Source organism: Callospermophilus lateralis, chromosome 1, assembly GCF_048772815.1.
Source record: "Callospermophilus lateralis isolate mCalLat2 chromosome 1, mCalLat2.hap1, whole genome shotgun sequence".
In the NCBI taxonomy this organism is placed as follows: domain Eukaryota; kingdom Metazoa; phylum Chordata; class Mammalia; order Rodentia; family Sciuridae; genus Callospermophilus; species Callospermophilus lateralis.
The window spans coordinates 62,417,244-62,440,056 of record NC_135305.1 but is presented as its reverse complement, the minus strand read 5'-3'; the positions used below and the strand labels follow the sequence as shown (position 1 = coordinate 62,440,056).

The window sequence follows — 22,813 nt, the reverse complement described above, 5'->3', positions numbered from 1 at the left end:
TGATAGGTTCTACCTGGAACTTCAAAAGCTATTGGTAAAAATAAAAAGCACTCTATTGCTCATAATTTTGTCTAGTATTTCTAGAGTTTAGTTTTCCAAGGAAAAAATGACATGGGTGTGTTTTCAAATATTTGAGGACTCTAATGTGTTATCTGTCATTTAAACTTTCAGACACCAGAATGGCAATATGTAAATCAATTGTTGTGCAAATGATGTGATTCTGCAATCTGTATATGGGGTAAAAATGGGAGCGCATATCCCACTTGAATCAAAGTGTGAAATATGATATATCAAGAACTATGTAATGTTTTGAACAACCTACAATAAAAATTAATTAAAAAAAATATGATATGAAAAGTTGGACACCATTACATCTTTGTAGAACTACTGACTTTCCATTTTCTGTAAACTATGTTAGGACATTTTCAGGTTATTTCTTTCAATTTTCTCTATTGTTTAGTATTGCTATATGCCAGTCAAATGGGATATTTGTGTGATATATTATGGTCAAGTGTTGTGAATTTTTTTCAATTGTTTTCGAGGCAATTACCTTTGACATAGAAATCAGTCTCTATAGTAAAGGAACTAAAAAAACAGGCCTAAATTTACTTTTTAAAATATTCAGTTAAGGAAGAGTTAAAAATGATTATTTCAACTGAAAAAAAAAGTGTTTACTATAAATAGAACACAAAGTTATAGATGTATTTTCAGTAAATGAATAAAATTTCTAGTTTATTGCCAAGGGTCTGGGTGGCAACAAGGTAATTCTGCCTCACCAGTATAGTTCCAGCAGATGGAAAATTAATCTTAGACTTTAATCTCCTGTGGAATTTGCTTGAATCATTATTGATTGTATCTGAATTCCTACCTTAGGAAACAAATTGGCAGAAGTTAGGATTTAATTGTGTTTAGATTTATAGTGGATCTCTTCTTTCTCAATATACTTTTTTCTTTAACACAAAAATTGAGACACATGGAAAACATGAAAAAATCAAAGGAATCTGACAAAATATTCTTTCATTGCTGCCTGATTGCTGTCATGTGTACCGTTTGTAGTCAAGTTAACCTTAAGTAACCAGTATAAATTTAGTACCATAAGTTGTGCAATTTATTTCAAGTGGTTGGTTTTAATACTTGTATTTAAAGGCACTTATCCTTTTCTTTAAATGTGCATATTAATGTCTTATGTGAGAAAGGTCTGAGTGGTTCCCAAATAACTTCAACATTGGAGAAATATAGGGAATTTGTTGCAATGTGAATGTTAATACTTGAATGGGAATTCGTGTGCCCAGTGCCATCATGGAATTATCTTTAACAATATTCTGTGGTGACTGGGGTTGTGGCTCAGTGGTAGAGTGTTTGCTTAGCATGTGCAAGGCCCTGGGTTCGATCCACATCACAACATATAAATAAATAAAATAAAGATATTGTGTCCAACTAAAACTAAAAAATAAATATTTAAAAAAATATTCTTGTGGATCTTTTGTGTTTTGTAGAATAAATATTTACCAAATGAAAAGTAAATATGAAAATATCTATGTTCGCATAAATTATAAAATTATTTATTATCTATCTTTTCCTTTGTAGCCTGAAAAAAATGATAGTGAGCCAGGCAGCCAGAGGATTAAACCTGTTTTTATCGATGATGCTAATTTTGGACGACAAATATCCTATCAGCATGCAGCAGTCCATATTCCCACTGACATCTATGAGGGCTGTAAGTAAAAGAATGTGAACGGCTGTTGGAATACTGTGTTCATGCCTATTTATATATCTCATATTTGAAAAATAGGAGCAAGTGCAGCACTGTCTCATTTTCAAATCTTATAGAAGTCTGTGAAAGGCCTGGGGATGTAGCTCAGTGATAGAACACTTGCCTAGCCTGTGCAAAGCCATGGGTTTGATTTCCTGAACTAGGGATGCTGATGTGGGGGTACTGTGGCAAGCTGATTTATGTAAAAGAAGCCTAATTTGAATGAACAGTTTGTTCATGTAGCTTCACTATGTGACTCTTTGTAGGGATGTCTGCAAAGAACATCAAGGGGATAGGACAAAGAACCCACATTCCAGTAGCTTGTGGACCCAACATAAAATGAGTGTTGTGGAGGAAAAAAAAAGAAGGAGAAGGAGGAGGAGAACTAAAGAGATAGAAAACCAGTGACCAGAAGGCTTAGCTGAGAAGGCTTCATGGTGAGGAAGGGAGGGCGTATGCAAAGGCCCAGGGAGAAGGCCTCTTCAGTGACATTCCATATTCTAGCACTGATTCCACAGGCTGAGGATTCCACAGGCTTTCTGCTAAGGCAGCTTGGTCTTCCATGAGGAGAAGCAGTGATGCAGGAGACAGGGGCTTGACTCAGTCATGGCCTGTGCTTCAGTGTTAGCCATTCTCAAATTTTCCTCTGACCCCCTCGTGCACCTTGGACCATGCCTTCTAATATAAGGAAAGAATCACTTGAGGTTTTTACAAATATGTTTCTTATCTTGTCCATAATGTGGAGGCTGTAGAATACATCAAGCACCCAGAGTATATCCAGAATTGCTGAGTCCTGGAGTCAGATTGCCTGAGTTCAAGTTTAAACCTTAACAATAATGTTTCCCTGGTAAAATCCGTCAACTTTCTTGGCAAGGATTTTCTTATTACATAAAATGAGGCTAATTAGGAAAGATCATCTGAGGATAAAATAAGTTAATTTATTTAAGTTCTCAAGTGCATATAAGCATTTATTATTAATTACAATTCAAATTCATTAAGACACAAAGGATTAATAAATGCGACTTTATAAATTAGCTTTTATTTGTAGATTCACTCTGAGCTTATTTTTTTAAAGGAACGCTTTAAATACGTGTAAATTTTTTTTGTTACATAAATTCCATGTTTTATCAAATTACTTTATTCACATTATTCACAATTCTCTCTCTTTTTCTCTCTCTCTTCCCTGTGGGGTTGGGGATTGAAGCCAGGGCCTCCTGTAAAGTAGGCAAGAGCTCTACTACTGAACTGTATCCCCTATCCTTGTTTCTCAATTTTAATGTTTAAAGGTACATGCTGTTTTCATCCTATTAGTTCTTTTAAGATTTTTTTATTTGCCTTTTTCAAATAGTTCTTCTTTCTATTCATTCTAGTTATACATAATAGGGAGGTTCATTTTGATACATCTATAAATACATATGTAGTTTTCTCGGTGTCAACCCTTGGTGCTGTCTCCCTCCCTCCTCTCTTCCCTCCTCAGGATCTCTTTCTACTTTTTTGATCTTCCTTCTATTATCATTTAAGTGCTGCATTCTAGTCATATATACATTGGAATTTATTGTGATATATTTATACATACACCGAGCCTAATTTAGTCAACTCCATCCCTCAGTTCTTCCCCTTTCCTGCCCTTCCTCATTGTACTCTGCTTCTACTCTATAGATCTGCCTTCTATTTTTGAAAGATTCTCCCTTTCTGTATTCCTTTTTTTTCTCTTTTAGTTTCTACATATGAGACAAACATTCAACCTTGACTTTCTGAGTCTGTTAGAAACAAGAGATTGTGCACATGTAGTTTCCTGTGTTACATGAGAATTAAACATTATCTAACTTCTTTATAATCCCACTCACAATATCTTAAGTATTTTTTGGAATTAGATGGGATTTAGATCATAGTGATATGTGCTTTTTTTCATTGACCTTTATGTGTGTCACTTTTTTCAGTAATCGTTTCAGCATTTGAAATTAGAGTAATAACTATCGTAACCTCTCTTAGGATCATGCTAAGCTATGTGATTGTGTTTTTTTTTTTTTCAATTAAAAAATACTACTGCCTTTTGTACTTTCTTCTAATAGTCTATCACTTATTATTTTTTGGATATGTCCACAAAATAATAATCCCATCACTTTATATATGTCTATTGCATTCACATTGGAAAAAAAAAATCCTGGCTGAACGTATAAAAGTTTTGAGTTCAATTTTATTTTCATCAATCCTCTGAATCTCATGACACTCTTCCATCCAGTATGACTGGGTTGAAGAAAATAGAGACCAACTCGAAAGTTGTTAATTTGTTAGAAAATTTTATGATTGGGTTTGCTTTGATGTCCAATATTTAAGAAGTTTCTCCCTTATTCCTTAAATCCATTAACTTATAAATGCCAACAAGATAGTCTATCAATGATTTTTTTCAGTTTTTTTCCTGTGGAATATTTTTATGTATATTTATATAGAAGCCTCATATGTAAAATCAAGAGCCACTATAGCTGAAACAGAGATTATAGGACTGCCTATTACCTCCTGTTGTACCTTGGATGGAGCCCTGTTTGTCTCATATTGGTTGTCAAGGTAGATTCTGTGTGCAAGTTTACAAATTATTGTTTGATGGTTCTGGAACCAGAATTTTCCATGGGAGGTAGTGAGAAACTTCACATGAGAATTTTCATTTCTTTTTCTTTTGCTCTTTTAATGTTTTTTTAGTGGCAATCAAAGTTTTAATGTATTTTGTACTAGAACAGATATAAGCATGACACATAAAGTAAATTGAAGTGTAAGATTTTGTTATAATTAAAAAATTGTTACTTATATATAATATTAGTTATACATAGTATTAACATTCATTTTAACAATTATTTTTAAAGTATATTTTTCATCTAAGTGTAGTGGTGCAGGCCTTGTAATTCCCTTGACTTAAGAGGATGAGGAAGAAAAATCACAAGTTTGAGACCAGCCTCATTAACTTAGTGACATCCTGTCTCAAAAAATAAGATGGTCTGGGAATGTAACTCAATACTAGAGCACCCCAGTACTACCCACTTCCAAAAATGTTTTTGTTTTTACATAGTGCATGTATGAACACACACAAATGCACTTTCTTTCCTGTATCCTAAGTTTTGATATGTATAATTATTTGTATTCAGTTAAAAAAACTATTTATAAATATTTGCAAATAATAAATTTAATAGTCACAAGAATAAAATATATTACCTTGAAAATTGATATATGAAATATTTTAAAATATGTTCTTAGATGTTAAAAGGTACTACTTGGAATAGGCGATAATTTTCAAAAAGAAAGAGAAGTTCTATCTTTATTTTATTTACTGTTGTTTTTCTTATTATTGGATGTTCCCCTGCTGAAATCCCATTCCTGATATTCTAATCCTGTGTGGCTTGCATCCCTTTAAAATTCATATCCAGTCTTATGGGCTGCAGGAGTAAATAACAGGAGTGAAATCAGAAATGTCAACAAGATCTGGAAAATTTTATAATTACTCATGTTCTTTAGGCCGGTCATTGGAAAGCATCAGATTTAGAGGATTGTTCTAGGTTTCTGAGTTTAATGACTATGAAATTACATTTTAATTGAAGGCTTAACTGAAGGAAACAGACTCATCTTTCAGTTAAATACAATCATGTGGCTACATTCTCAGAAACAATCTCATGTTCAAATTCCTCAAAGACGATTACTTTATAAAGTCCCTTGGATTGAAATGTGTTTATTTTTGCTCAATGATATGTTTTAAGTTTCAAAATAGTCTATTTAATTAGAACCCTATCTTAAAGTTTCCAATTTTGAGAATTTTACTGATTGCTGCTTTGAATTTTCAATTCTCAAATCATAAGTAATTTTCGGATCTCATTTATCCTTTTATGAGTATAGAAAATGTATACAGATTTCAATAAAACAAGCACTAACTATTCTCTCCTAATTATTAGTTTTTTTAATCACATAAAATCATTAATTTTTGAATCAATTCAGATTCAAGCTTAGGGAATGTCTTTATAGGATATTTTTATTTTCAGTAGAAATTTTTGATATTTGTTCATATAATATAGATCCAAAAGAATATACATTATAAAGGAAAATAATAAAAGGAGCTCCAACTTACATAAAACTTCCAAGTATCAGATAAATTGCACTTATATAATGAAAGCAAGGCAGTTATTATTCTCATTTTAGAAATAAAAGCAACATAACTTTATCACAAAGATATTAATTTTGATGAAATATGTCTTTTGAGGAGTTGTATTATATCTCTTATCCATTACTAAAAGTACTTGCTTTTGAAAACCCCTAATCACTAATACTTTGTCCTGATGTGTATTTTTCTTGTATTAAGATATAGCAACCATATCTTACACAATGCTACTAAATATATTACAAAGGAAAAAACTGCTTCCCCAGCCTTAGCCAACAATCATGTAGGTAGTCCTTCATATTCTCCTGTAAATCTTAGCAGATAATTGCTGCAAGTCATGTACACTAATTATACATCAATAATAGATAGTTCATTCACCTGTTGTAAACAACTCATTTCATTTTATTGTTCCAACAAGTAACAAGGTGGGTAGTAGTATACCTTTTATACAATTAAAAATGTTCAGTTGAACTGGGCACAGTGGCTCATGCCTGTAAACCCAGAGGCTGGAAGATGAGGCAGGAGGATGGGGAGTTCAAAGCTAGCCTCAGCAAATTAGTGAGTACCTAAGCAACCCAGGGAGACCCTGTCTCTAAATAAAATATAAAAAAGGGCTCGAGATGTGGTTCAATGGTTAAGCACCCCTGAGTTCAATTCCTGGTACCCTCTTCCCCCGCCAAAAAAAGATATTCAGTTGATTGGCAAGTTCAGTGTAAATCAGGTTCTCTTACTATAGTTCTATGAGTTGTAAAGGTAGATTAAAACAAATTTTTCTTAAATAATTTGGCATTCTTGAGCAAACTTTAGACATTCAAAATAACAAAATATTACAGAGTACTTCAGCAGTCAATTGAAAAATTTAAAAAATACAGATATAGGTCAAAGGAGTTGAGATGATAAAAAATGATTAAAATAAGAGGCATAACTATAAAAATTATAAAAATATATAAAATCATGGCAAATTATTATATGTACAAAAAGAATGGCTAGTTTAATAAAAACTGACTCAAAGATTCGTCAATAACGATAGAATAAGTAGAAAACATATTCAGACTTTTATCCATAGAAAATACTTCATGCTGTGTAATTTCCACACAACTTTCAGAGAAATACTTTGAAGTTTTAAAAATTTTACTATAATAAGTGGAAAAAGTGAAAAAATTCAAATCTTACCACTTTCTATACCAAAATAAAAATGAAAAGGTGTCTCACACCTGGGCATGGTGACACATGCTTTTTCTCCCAGCTACTTGGGAGGCAGAGGCAAGAAGATTGCCAAGTTTGAAGCCAGCCTTTGAAACTTTAGTGAGACCCTGTCTCAAAAAATGAAAAGTTCTGGGTATTCTGCTCAGTGGTAGAGCACTTACATCCCTTGGCATGGACTAGGGTCAGAGTGCAACACAATAGAAATAGAAATAATAAGAAAGAAATCATAGGCCAATGTCACTTATAGATAATTTGAAAATAAAAAAAATGCCAAGTGAAGTACTAAAAGAATACCTCATGATAATAAAATGAATGACCTAATATTTGACAATTTTTAAAATATTACTTTATTCTATATCAATTATGCTGATTAAGCATTCAATAGCCTCATGCTTATTTTTAAGTGGAAATCATGGTAAATACTACTACCAACAACAAAACTCTCAACATGCTAAGCAGTTACTTTCATAATTTTCAATGCCTATCAAGTATTAGCTTTTCCTAAGGCAAGAATACATGTCGCATTACTGTGGAGACTATATAGTACTGTAAGACAGTCAGTAGAGACAAGTTACAAGTACCAGGAGTAAAAAGTCGCAGCTGCTTGTCTAAGAATTCTGAAAGAAGAAACTAATTAGCTTTCAAGGAATTCAGGTAACTTAGTAAGGACACTCACTATATAAGATATCAATAAATTGATGTATTTCCTGCATATTAACAATAATTGTAAAATGTATACAAAAGGGGAAAAAACCTCCTTCAAAGTAGGCAAAGGAACTATTAAAAACATTTAATTACATTTGGAAAATAAACAAAGTGCATAAAGAGTGTCTTTTTGAACATTTAATCTAGTTTTAGTTACGTGCATGGACAAGAATACAGAGCTTAAGTGGATAAAAGACCTGGTTTTGTTACTGAATTTTCTCTTAAGCTGTTTCACCAGCAAAAGAGGTGAATATTTTTCATTGGGGTGGTGTGGATACTTGTAGTAACTAATGTATGGAATCTGTCAAATAAGAAATACTTCTGTTTTATTTATTTTTAAATTCCCAAATAGCAAAATAAGATAAATATGAACAAACTGTATTTTTTAGTAGTTGAATGTCTTTAAAGAGTTGTCATTAAAATATTATCATGGTTCTAATTTCAACAGAGTAGCTTTTCTTCTTTTAAAAATGTTATTTAAATTATAAAGCCTTGATTCTGATGCATGTAACCCGAAATCTGATTGAGTGCTAAAAAAGGACACTCTTAAGAAGTACAATTGATTCTGTATCAAAGTGATCATCTATTGTAATAGAAGGTTTAGCTTAAATAATTACTGTTGCTCCTCATTAGGACTAGAGAAGTGAAAATAGTAAAAACATCATAAAAAGATATGAGAAAAAGCCTGAGGTTCGAAACATAGATTTTAGGCTAGAGTAATTTGATCATACTTAATAAGGCTGGCACAAAGAGAAGCAATTCAAGTTCTAAGATAAAGTTAGTACTTTTATTGTCTTTTTCTAATGATGTTCCTATAATACATGCATATTGACAAATAGCTCTATTGTATTCATTTCTGATAAGAAAACTTTGACTATATATATTTTGACTATATATATTCCAAAGGACAAAGATACAGTATTCTTCTGATTGCAAAGATGCTGAGTTTTTTTCTTTTAATTCATTAAGGGATATAGAATAATGAAAAATTCATAGTAAGAGTATTATAAAGTTTACAAATTGCTTTGAACTGAATTATGTCACCCCCCCCAAAATTATATTTTTGTAGCTCTAGCCCCTAATATGACTATCATAGGTCATGAAGACTTTAGTAAGTAATTTTAAGTTAAGTGAGGTCGAAAGGATGGGAATCTAATCAAATACAGCTGTGGCTTTATAAGAAGTGGGAGAGAGTTTTCCCTCTCAGCATGCACATGCAATACTTGTGGACACTGTCTGAAGGTGGCCATCAGCCAGCCAGGGGAGCTCTCACCACACACCCAGTTGACTGGCACTGTCCTCTTGAACTTTCCAGCTTACAAAACTGTGAGAAAATAAATTTCTGAAATTTAAGACATTGAGTCTGTGGTATTTGTTATGGCAGCCTAAGTAGACTAAGATTCAAATTTATTTTCACAGAAAAATTGCTATAGGCTTAAACTGTGTCTTAAAAGAATAGATATGAAAAAAATTGAATCGGCATTTCATGCTTTATACAGTAATACATGGTTATAAATGTTTGGCTGCAAAGTTTGAATTTCCCAGGCTTTTGTTTTAAGGGGATTTTTCTTTTGAATTGTTTGTTTATTTTTGAGATGGAGTCTCACTTTGTCACTCAGGCTGGCTTTAAACTCCTGGGCTCAAATGATCCTCCTGTCTCAGCCTCCAGGCATGTGCCACTGTACCCAGTTGAATTCAGTATCTTGATTTTAATACTTCAATTTGAAGTTGTTGAGTTCTGGAAACTAATTAATGCTCACCAAACTCAATAGAAAAAATAGACTTGAATTGGAAGAACTTTTAACTGCAATTGTGCTCATACATAGCAAAAATAATTACATAAATCATTTTCATGGGGGATTTCTGAAAGTTATTTAGTAGATAACCAAACTTTTTAGATATTGTGACTTATATTGTTATGAAGTGTTTATTTTTTAAGATTATTTAACAAACCTGATTGATTGTCTTATTATTCAGATCACAATGCCCAGAGTCTAAGATTGTCCTGCAGTCACTCTGACATATTTTACAGTATCAAAAATCTTAATCCATAAATTCAAATGTCTACTCTCCTTTAATAGTCAAATTTCCAAATTTGAGTTAGAGTTGACACTTCCCCACTATGGTGGGGAAGGGGATGTGCAGCTGGGTATTTCATAGCTGCTATGTGAATCTCACCCTGGAGGTTGAAGCAGAGAGTAAAGGGAAGAATCAGGATGGTCACTACCTGGCTGGCTGGTCTAGGGCAGCACTGGATACATAGCAGGAGACATATCACAGGTTACTTGTAGATTTCTTGCTGGGCTCTTCTTTTTTGTGGTTCTTTGACCAAGAAGACACACATCTCTATGTGGAAACTTACTTCCAGTTGCTTCCATGACCCTGGATGACATTTTAAGTTTGCTTCCTCAGAACTATGTAATGCACTACAGGAAAACTGAAATCTTACATGCTTCATGCCAGCCTTAGCAGAGGCTACTAAGTCGGCTAATATTGTAACATATCTTGCAAAGTTCTTAATATTTTTTTTTTAGAGAGAGAGAGAGAATTTTTAAAATTATATTTTAGTTTTTTTGGCGGACACAACATCTTTGTTTTTGTATGTGGTGCTGAGGATCGAACCCGGGCCTCACGCATGCCAGGCGAGCGCGATACTGCTTGAGCCACATCCCCAGCCCCAAGGTCTTAATATTTTACTGTGTATCTTTTATACCACATTTCATTATAAAGCTTATCTCATACTGTAACACATTTGGCCAAATATGTAAGAAATAGCCAGTGGAAATTCTGTTCTTAGGAGAGTGTGATTTTAAGGACAGTGTGTTGGGTTCGGGTGTCATTGCTTGCCTAGCATGTACCTGGCCATGGATTTGATCCCCAGCACTGCACAATAATGGATAAATAAATTAATTAATCAAATTCAGTGACTTAAGAACATTTCGAAGAGTTCAAGAGTCTATGTCAACATATTTGGCCAATATTGTAATTGAACCCATGTTCCCCATCCAAAAAAGAGAACACCATTTACATTTAAGTGTAAATCACTTAAATCTCAGCTGTCTGTGGAGTGCAATGTCAATCAAATATAACATCACATATCTTTATACAAGTACTTCTCTAAACTGATATTTCTCAGTGTCCTTTCTTAAGAAGGACATCAAATATTGTACAGCATGTTTCTTAAATTGCTTCAGTATAAATTTTTCACAGTTCAGTAGGTACAGTGTTATAAAGAGATCATCCCATGAATGTTTTTTAATAAAAATATTCAGGGATATGTAAAATGCTTAGTTACTGCTGTATTTGTTGTACAGTTTATTGGGGAATGCAAATAAAAATTCACTGCTTTTTAAAATATATGTTAAAAAGTGAGAATAGAGGGATGAAATGGAAAAAGGATATGTGCTCTATTTAGTGCCTCTGTAAATTGAGAGCTAGAAATCAGAAGTGTACTTGACTAGCTTTTATGATGGGTATAACAAGTGACAGGCCATTCAAAGACCGAAGAAGAGAGATAATGAAATCTTAAATTAGAATAGCTTCCAAAACAGACTGACAGTACTGTTCACAGCAAATTAAAAAAGGATTGACAATTGGAGAGAAAATGGAGATATGGAATTTGAGATGAGAAAATGTTAATCATCTGGCATTTTACTTTATGGATAAAATCTTACTGAGAGTTCTCTCTAGAAATAATAAAAAAAAAAACCATTTAAAATATTTCTAAAATCCTGCTAAAAAAACAAAAGACTTGAATTGGACCAAAGATTATAAGATCATTTTATTTTAAGATAAAATGATCTGACATTATAAGTGTGAGCTATATACCATGCAAGTAGTCAGTTTGGGTTTAGGTAATATTATTGTCATTTGAACCAATCTAATAATGTGCAACTTTAGTTTAATGATTAATGTTCAAACTTTTAAGAAGTATTTTTAAGTTATGGAATATTTTAATGTAGTACTGAAGGCCTTGATGATTATGTTACAGGCTTATAAAAAATTATTTTTACTTTCTCCTTGCAAATGAACAGTAGTTGGAAGATATGAGGATTTCATCCAGGTTTCCATGGACACAGGCAGCTCTTTATTTTCTTATTTACACCCAAACTGGAATGTGACTGAGGATTGCCCCATTAATATAATTTCATGTCTATAATGACCTAGTGTGATTTCTAAACTTTCTTGTAATCACTGCTGATCATATGGAATGCAATGACAGGGACTGGGTTAGTTGGGGTACAGGGCAGAAGTTCCCAGGGGGATGACACAGCAGTGGTGGAAGGTTTTATGTTTGAAAGACACTAATTTTGCACGAGGATGTTATTCTGCATACTTAATGTGGCTTCTCTATTTAATATATCTGATTTATAAATCACAGGGCTTCTATGACCTGGAAAACATTTCATTCCAGAATAATTTGGATTGTGGTGCCGCAGTTCAGCTGCAGCAAACTAGCCAGGGGGTGACGAACAACTTGTGTAGATTGATACAGCAGGAGTGAAAGCCGTTTATTGTAGGACAGGAGCGGTATTTATACATTTCACACAGCCCATCTAATTAACATAAACTAGACACAACAGTCAACCAATCAGGAATCTCCACACCCAATGGCTCACTGGCATTACCTCAGAAACCACTCCCTCTGGCATTCTGCCAGGCGCCATCCTGACTTGTTTACAGACTCTAACATTGTGGCACATTTTAGTTTTCAGCTCCACTCCAAAACTTTAAAAACAATATAAGAAAAACTTGGTTTAACAGTCTTCTAAGAGCAATTCAGTCAATGTGTACATATATTTTCTTTAACCATCACTACTGTCCATTGACATAAGTATTATAATATTCTGATGAATGTCAGCTTTCTCATAATATTTTTGCTAAAGAACTGTTTATCTAAATATTCACTGGAATATCACTGTTTTCTCTTACAATTTAAAATTTTTTTATTTTCCTTCCCATAATGTTTTATTTTAGGCAATATATTTTTGGCAACATATACACAACTTCCCAATTTTAAATAGAATGGTAAATGGATAAAATTGATTATCTCTATACTGTATTTGCTGTTTATTATTTGAAGTTGTTTCTCAAATTAAAAATTTTAAGTTTATAAACATTAAATTGTTTTTTCTTACTCTTAATTTTTCAGAGGAGTTATGTAATAATTTTTCATACATACTAATTATTTCAAGTATGTTAACATTATAACTCCCCTTTCAAATTATATTTAATACCAGTTGTCTACTCTAGGGAGGAAAATACCACACTAAAAATAAGTAAATCCTTCAGATATTAAAGGATAAAAATTAAAAAAATTGTTAATTGTAATGGGAAAATAGCTTTATTCGAGTGAACTTTTGGATAAGCAGTCCTTTAGCAGTAATATCATGAGAAAGTTGCCATTCATAAGAATATTCTAATAACTCCAGTAAAGGATTTCATACAGGTATTAGAAAATATACCTAAAGTGACTAGACCACTCTTAGACAACTGTTAGATAAAATAAGAGGTTTTGTTTTATCAGCAGAGTTTATTTTTATATGAAATTATAAATTATGTTGATATTAGTATAATTACCATATTATTATCTACTGTCACTTCTGTATATGGAATTGAACACACATGCATATTTTTCTTCACTCATTGAATTAAAAGATTGGTGTTTTATAAATAATAAAGTAGAATTAGTATATTAAAATTCAAATTGAGTTATAATTTACTGTATGTATATATACACACATATGTACATATTCACACCTGTGTGTGTCAGGAGGTGCTGGGTATTGAATCCAGGGCCTCCTGATGCTAAGCACATGCTCTACCACTGACCTATATATATCCCAGTCCTATTATCTATTGATTCAGTTCTTTTCATAGTGTTTTTAGCTTGATTATTAGCATAGTATGGTTATTACTTATTATCAAAAGTAGCTTATGAACATAATTTTAATAATGAATTTTGAGGTAGATTTAAAAGTTTTTTATTAATAGGTTGTGCATCTGAAGCTTTGAGCATGAAATCACTTTTACTTTGAGGGCTTTTAAGTTATTCATATGCCATCTTCCTTTGATAATTATGTTTCAGAGTTCATAGATTTTAAATATTTGGCTAAAGTTCAATTAAATTTTCTAAGAAATCAATAATAAAAAATTTGCTACTACAAAGTCAATTCTTATGAATAGATAGAATAAAGTATACACATCAGGGAACTTTTTATTCATATTTTATTCATAGGGAATTAAATATATTATTTCTAGAGACAACTTTGAGAAAGGATATGCAGATATTTAAAGTGACAGGATAAAAAAATATCAGTATAAAAATGAAAATAAGGCTGTGTCTTATTTTCATTGTCTTTCAATGTATTATAGTAAAAGTATGTTAAAAATCGCATACAAAAAGTTATTAGAGCTCTATGTCATGCAATAGGGTAATTATGATATTTTAATATTATTCTCTCAAGAATTTCACCATGTGGCCAAACTTCACTCCTCTCTTCTTCAAAACAGGCATTTTACTCCATTTCCAACCAATCTGTCTTTAGATTCATGTGCCCCAGGTCATTCCAAAGGTATTTTTTAATTTGGCTAGGCTGGTACTCTTTTTTGTTTACTTCTACATAAATCATAAATCAATAGAAAAGACATGGACCTTTTATTGTGGGTTATGACTCTAATCAAATTAAAAATAATAAATCCATAATGATATCCTTAACCAGTGTATCATGCTGTAACAATTATGGTAGAGATTTCATTGCTCAACTGAACATGAATTGCTCCTTTACAGTCATAGAATTATACACTCTTTCCAATCTTTAGCAGGGTGTTGACAGGAGGGTGGTGGTATCCCATGGTTATGGGTGATAGTGATATGTATGGCCTTTGAGTTGGTGCATTTAATTGCCAGTAGTAGACCTTCTGGAGCTCTCTTTCCTACCCATGATGGGGGAAATGAGAGATGGAACTTCCATAAGTCTAGTTCCCTGGTTGAATTAGGGTACCAGAGATTACCTTCCTTCTCACACCTAGACTCTGCCAACAATAAAATTAAATAAGTAAGTAAGTAAATAAATAAATAAATAAAAATAAAGATCACCTTGATGTTTTAATCCACTTAAATCATAAATACATGGATTTGCATTCATAATTATATATATATATACACACACACATACACAACATATATATATACACATACACAACAAATATTCTGACATTTCTGCCTCACTATTTACCTACTTATCTTTGTGTTATCCTTGTCTTTATAAAATCACCAATCAATTAAAATGTGGCTTTCTTTGCTTCTCTGGATTTTCCCCAAATATTTGAAAATCAATATTTTTACCTAACAATTTTGTTGCTAAACTGTTAGGCCTAAATTTATTTTGTGGCCAAAATAAATTTTAAGACTTAATTTATTCCAAGTTTTAAAGCCCTTATGAACCAAATTCATATAGAACTGTAAAATAAATTTTACTTCCCTCTCTCATTATCAATCTTCTATTTTCTCTCTTCTTCTCTTTAATGCAGATTTTAAAACCATGACAATTTGGTACAACCAGAGCTAGATGGTAGATAAATTGAATTTAAATTCTGATCATTTTAATTTTTTCTTTCATTTTGGCTCATCTCCATCTCCAAGTCAACATTCACATAAAATATTAGATAATAATATAAACCTTATATGTTAAAATATTATCTCCAACTCACTATTTTGCATTGTAAAACTGAATAATTTATGACCCACAATATGTGATATTAATGACTCTTCTTACTGACCCAATCATACAGCCCTGATTTTATAACAAAATACAGTTGTACTAACCTGTGCTCTGTTGTCCTTAGGCTAGAGTTTCAATTCAAATTAAGAGATATGTATTCACTCTGGGTGAGGAGAGAGAGAGAGAGAGAGAGAGAGAGAGAGAGAGAGAGAGAATGAAATGTATTTAAATTATTAATACAAGTAGATATTTTGCATTATAGGGAACCATATCATATTATAATTCCATTATGGTAAGCATGCCATTATGGTAACCAGGCAATATGGTAACCATATTAACCTTAATTGAAATATTTCTCATTTTTATTTGTAACAAAGAGAATAAGATCTTAATGGAAATTGAAAAAAAAAAAATACAGGTCATAGTAGATCAAATAGGAATGCTATGTGTCTTTATGATTTTCAACTTTATTAAGACTGGTATGTGTTCTTTTTAAGACGTACTTGGATTCAACTATTAAATTCTGTTGGTAGCACAAAATTGAAACGTGTACATACTTGTTTTCTTCAGATTTTCAGTTTGTTAGTCTGTACTTACTAAAAATTCAATCCATGTACATAACCTTATACACATAAGAATTCCCCAAGACAGGAGTCTATAAAGGAATGTTACATTCACACATTCAGTATGTCTGGATGTACACTTGTATTTGATATAAATAGTTCTAGATTCCAGATTTAAATATTGCCAAATATTTTAATTTCATTTCAAAGCACTTATCCATAAAAATAATAATCTCACAATTATTTATACATCTCAAAAATTATAATTGTAAACTCTGCTTAGAAAAGATATTAAAAGCATTTACTAGGAAAACTTAAAAGGTTAAGGAAATCAATCTTGGCCCAAAATAGAAAGAATAGTTCAAAAATATAGCTTGATTTAAATATTCTTGAAAACGGAAATATCCATGCACCTTTTTCAAATCTGCTATTGATGATCAATTTAATTTTTATCATGCACATGTATACTTTACATATATGCATTTCATTTGGATATGGAAGGGTGCATTTCTTCAAATTTGAAATAAAATTTTTTAGTCTAGAGTAAATGTATACTTGGATAGTCTACTTTGTGATGTTCATAATATTTATTTCAATTTATTTTGAACTAATGGAAAGAAGGAAGTATTTTGAAAATTTATATAACAAGCAGTGATCATGGATTTGAAGGAAATATTCATTTATTTATTTTTTATTCTAATTTGTTATATATGACAGCAGAATACATTACAGTTCATATTATACATATAGAGCACATTTTTTTTGTATCTCTGGTTGTATACAATGTATATTCACACCACTCATGTCTTCATACATGTACTTAGGGTAATGATGCCCATCTCATTCCACAGTGTTTCCTACCCTATATCCCCTTCCTTCCCCTTCCACCCCTTTTCCCTATCCAAAGTTCATCTAATCCTCCCTTTTCCCCCCTCTCAACCCCACTATGAATCAGCCTCCTTATATCAGAGAAAACGTTCAGCATTTGGTTTTTGGGGATTGGATAACTTCACTTAGCATTATATCCTCCAACTCAATTCATTTACCTGCAAATGCCATGATTTTATTCTATTTTTTTTTTTTTTGCTGAGTAATATTCCATTGTATATATATACCACATTTTCTTTATCCATTCATCTACTGAAGGGCATCTAGGTTCATTTCCCATTTTAGCTGTTGTGAATTGTGCTGCTATGAACATTGATGTGGCTATGTCCCTGTAGTATGCTGTTTTTAAGTCCTTTGGGTATACACTGAGGAGTGGGATAGCTTGGACAAAAGGTGGTTCCACTCGCAGTTTTCCAAGGAATCTCCATACTGCTTTCCATATTGGCTGCACCATTTTGAAGTCTTACCAGCAATGTATGAGTGTGCCTTTTCCCCCACATCCTCACCAACACTTATTTTTGTTTGCATTATATCTTAATGTTCCAAAAAACACTAATAACCCATGTGGGAGATTCATTATTTTGGATAAAAGATATAAATTCTAGACAATAAGATTTGATTTCTGTATTTAGTTTTTAAAAAGTCCATTTCCTGTTAAATAACTAGTAAAATAGGTTCTTCATGCATTATAGTTCATATTGTATTTACACATTCAGTATGTCTAGATGTACACTTGTATTTGATATAATGCCCTTGGAATTGAGAGAGTAATTTCACTGGAAACTTTTTAACTTCTGTTATAAAAAACATAGTAAGTTCAGACCCATTGCATTTGATTTTTTTTTTACAAGTATAAAAAAAACCTCAAAGTTTCTGTCCTCTCAAGAAATTAGGTGAAGTTTTGGCTGTGTGTAGAAGGTTATCATAACTGAATGCCTTAAGTAAACATTAGTTATTTTGCCTGTAATAAATATGGATCAGTTGAAATACAAGCCAGACTATAATCTAATACCCACAGTGATTCATTCATTCGTTCTTTCTCTCTTCCTCTCTCTCTACTTCTCTCTTTCTCTTTCTCTCTCTCTCTCTCTCTCACACACACACACACACACACACAAACACACACTCCTGCTTCCTAAAGAAGGTATTGCTATTTTGCTTAAGTGTATTTCATTTAAAAATACAAAAAAAATTACAAATTATATGCTAAATAGTGAAAAAAATAGTGAAGCAGTTGATTTTAAACCCCTGTCTCCCCAGTATTTGAGATTCTGCCTTTAAGAATAGAAATTAAAAGGGGAAGATAATGGAAGATTGATACTTAGTAGAATGAATAGAAAAGAATTTCAAGTGAATGAGACAAAGAAATGCAAAGTCATTGTTTCAGATTTGTTTGGAAAGGCCAGAGAATCTGACAAATAATGTGAAGGATTCTGACTTCCATTAGTTTGCTATGAAATTCAAACTGACAAGAAAGTAAAGGCTTCTTTTCAAAACCTTTTTAAGATTAGTATGAAGACAAATATATTCTGAGAAGAATGTTAAAATTCATTTCAATATGCCATCGATGTTTATATCAGATAATGGTAACTATATGTTTAAAATTAAATTTATTACTTAACATATGCCAAATTTTCCATTTTATGAAATATACTCTCTGATTCAATATTTTACTGAAAGTTGAGTAAGGTTTCCCTTTGAGGAATTAAAAATAGATATATTTCTAAGAAATTAAATCTTGTAGGCATCCTCTTTTGATGAATGGGTGTGGTTGACATTTATGTATTCAGAGTTTCTGATGCAGGTTTAAATCATTTCCGAAAGTTAAAGATGCATGTGAATTGCAGAAGAAAGCCATGCAATGATGTTGAGAAGAGTATGTTCAGCGATTTTAAATGTCTTTATAATACATATATGACTCCTGTGGTAGAACTTTATGGCCTTATAAGACAATGTAATCATCTTGCCTTAGTCTCTGGAGACCCTCTGTGAGGGTAAAGGCACAATGGATTACCTCATCATTCTAATGGAGGCAGAAGGGAGATTGCTTATTCTCCAGGTACACAGCAAGCATTTGTCAAAGTGCTCCCCATCCAAGACAGGCATGCCTAGGATCCCTGGGTACTTAAGTCAATAACTACTTTGAAAAAGGCAAAATTCAAAAACAACTGCATTAGAAGATAATGTATTTTTATTGGTTTCAATATCTTCTTGTATAATCTCTTGATAAATTGAGTTCTGCACAGATGTGTGGAATTTATGATCAGTGCATTTATTTTAGTGTAGATGTGAAAATCATACTCAACAAGCAAATTTTGCTGTTTTTTGTTGAACAGGGCAGTACATATAAAGTGATTACTTGGTATGAAGAATGCTGTTCTCATTTAGGAGTGTAAAGCCCATACTACTTCCTTTTAGCAATTTCCTTCTTCTTAGCTTAGTATTGAAAGATCCATAGATCTTACTGGTATCATTTGATGGTAACTTCATTCCAAGTGATAGCTAAACTTCTATATAGACTTCACAGGAAGTTACAGAGTCATTACTATAATTGCCTTTTGAATAACTGTTTAATGGATATCTCACAGTCACTTTCTCTCATAGTCAAACTTGAATTTACTATTGTTGTCCCCCTATGTACTGCCCCTCATTGCTCATATGTCTGCAAAAAATGCTATCCAAGCACCCAAGTCAGAAAGCCAAACATCTTTTCTCCTTTCCCACCTTTGTGACCATGGAATTAGTTCTCTGCAGCCTTCTTTTAATCTGCTTACCTTCTCCCTTTCTACCAAGGCCTATTTGGTTCAGACTAATGTTATCCCTCACTTCTCTGACTGTATTAGATTTCTCTCTTGTCTTCTGGATTCATGACTTGCTGATTTCTCATCCACAGTCAGCTTCTGTGGCTGAGTTCCACCCTCACTTCTAAATGGAGTCTCAAACGCAAATATAATTATTTCAAATTTTCCCTTATCTGATTCCCTACAATTTTCAGAATTAAGTTATTTAGCACTTGTGGATTATTATAATACATCTCTAGTCTCATGCCTGTCATTAACCATTTTGAATAATTTACCTCCTGGGATGACTTATGCATCAGTGTCCTGCATAGTGACTTAACTGGATCAACCATCTAGACCTTCCCAACCTTTCCACTCTTTCTTTACAATTGTGCCTTGTGTCTTACAGAAATTCTTGTGTAACCACCACTCCACACCTGCTGTTCAAACTTTTGCTTAGCTTCTGGTGACCAGATAGTGTTAATAGGGTCTGTGATACAAGGCAAAAGTTAACTTAGAAGCTTTAAACTTTGTGTCTTTGCTATTAAACAGAATAATTTGAGAAGAGTGGTAACTATTTTTTGAACTAAATTCCTATTCTAATCAGAAATCATTTAAAATGTGTAATAATCAAATCAGGATAATTATTATTTTCATCTCCTTCAGTACTATCATTTTTATATTGGGAACCTTCAAACCCTTCTCTAGTTATCTTGAAATATATAATTAATTGTTATAAACTACAGTTACCTCTATGTACTGTAGAAAGTTAGACATATGAGTGGATAGATAATATATATGTAATATATATATATACATATATATGTATATATATATGCAGTGTGTGTATGTATGTATGTGTATGTGTGTGTAATTGTTTAAAATTAAATTTATTTTTTAACATATGACAAAATTTTCATTTTATGAAATATACTTTCTGATACAATGTTTTACTAAAAGTCAGGTAAGGTTTCTCTTTTAGGAATTAAAAATAGATTTCTAAGCAATTAAATATTGTAGGCATTATCTTTTGATGAATGGGTGTGGTTGACATTCATGCATTCAGAGTTTCTGATGCAGGTTTAAATTTAAACAGTATGCTTTAGTATGTACTGTTTCATTCAACACACAAAATGAAATATTAATCAGCCATAACAAGATTGAAATTCTGTCATTTGTAGCAACATGGATGGAGCTGAAGGACATGATATTTAGTGAAGTAAACTAGGCACAGAAAAACAAATATCACATGTGGTAGAAGCTAAAAAAGCTCAACCTTTTTAGAAGCAGACAGTAGAATAGAGGTTATTAGATGCTAGGAAGGGTAGGTAGAGAGAAGGTGAGTAATGGGTCTTAATATTGTATGTTTTTATTTTTTCTTTTCTTAAAGACTAAACACAATTCTGGAATCATACTTCCTTTCTAGGATAAATCTATTACAGTAAAATACCCAAGCCATGTTTAATCTTTTACGATACTCCTTTGTGCCAAATGGGTCATCCTAGATATTTTGGTGCTGCAGGAAAACTGTGTGATTCTATCTTTGAAATGTCATACTTGCTCATAATGCTGTTGTGCTGATATTTGGGGCATTTTCTGCTTGTCAGTATCATTAATGCTTACTATTTTATAAAATTTTTATAGTGATCTTACTATGTATAGGTCTTTGTCTTTTATATCTCAGTTTAACATGCATCTTTTCAAAGAGAACTTTCCTGAAAATGCTAAACATTCACACAGTCCATTTCTATGGATCCTCAGTTTTCATTTTTTAAAGAGCATGTAAGATGTGCTTACGTATTCTAGTTCATTGATTGCATTTCTGTTCCACTAGAATGTTAGGAGTTCTGTCAATATTGATAGGCCCTATAGCTTTGGAGAAAGAGTCTGCAAGCTGTGGTCCACTGTTTTTGTAAGCAAAGTTTCATTGGAACACAGTCACATATATCTGTTTATGTGTTGTCTATGGGAGTTTTTGCTAAAGCTGTAAAGTGAGTAGTGACATAGACTATCTAAATGACAGAAAATACTTATGAAAATATTTATATCTGGACCTTTAAGAAAAAATATTGCCTTACTTCTTTTCAAGCACTTAGAACAGTACCTGATGCATAATAGGTGCTCAATAAATATTTGTTGGATGGATGCATTTGTTGAATAGAAACCAAGTGATTAGGAAATGAAGCATGCAGACTGGGAGGTACATAGTATAAAACTTCTTAGATATTTATAGTGGTCTTCCCTCAAAAATTGAGTCACAATTTTATAGCAAACTCTTCAAAATACCTCCCAGTAAATTGGTTGATATATGACAGATTTAGAAGCAAAACTAACAATTTACCAGAATGATGAAACCCTCCAATTCAGATGATGCCCAGCAACTACTCATCAATTAATATGGGTTTAAAGGAAGAAAAGAAAATACTAGTCCATTTGTACTTGCTCAGACATAAAGTGGCACAATGAAAGCTGATTAATGAAGTAGAATATTTTTGCCTATAACTGGAAAATTAGCTCTAACTTAAAATATGACCCAACATGAGAGTCACAATTTATATATTCATGTAACAAGTATGTATTTTTTAGCTAAACATTTTAGTCATTACTGTTCATTGCACAGTATATCTGAAAAACTAAAGGCACTTCCAATAGTATAGTTTTCCCAAGGTTATAGAGCTGTGTATTAAACAGGTCTATCACATTCCATTGCCTATTTTACTTTACTCTAGACAATGGGCATAAAATACCATGTGATGCCTACCTTAAAGCTACTCACAGTATAATAGGAGGCATGAAAATAAACAATGATAGTGAAATGTGGGCAGTATTTTAAGAGATGTATAAAAGCTGCAGGAGAGTACAGAGGATGTTTATACTCTGCTACATGAAAGGGAGGAAGAATGGTAAAAATCGAAGACAACCCTATAAAGGTGATGCTGACCTGAAATATGAAAGAAGGGAGAAGTTTAACAAGTAGGAATGGAAGGAAACACAGTCCATATAAAGACAGCATTATATACAGTGTCATGGCAGGCAGCAGGAAACATTGCATCCTT

At 32.3% G+C, this 22,813-nt stretch overlaps 1 protein-coding gene across 1 annotated transcript in view; it reads left to right on the top strand.

Moving 5' to 3' along the window:
* Cacna2d1 (calcium voltage-gated channel auxiliary subunit alpha2delta 1) overlaps positions 1–22,813 on the top strand; it is a 449,854-nt gene that overhangs the window by 283,636 nt on the left and 143,405 nt on the right. The window contains exon 6 of the mRNA XM_076835140.2: positions 1,588–1,717. Coding sequence (XP_076691255.1) covers positions 1,588–1,717 — 130 coding nt within the window. The remainder of the gene's footprint in view (positions 1–1,587; positions 1,718–22,813) is intronic.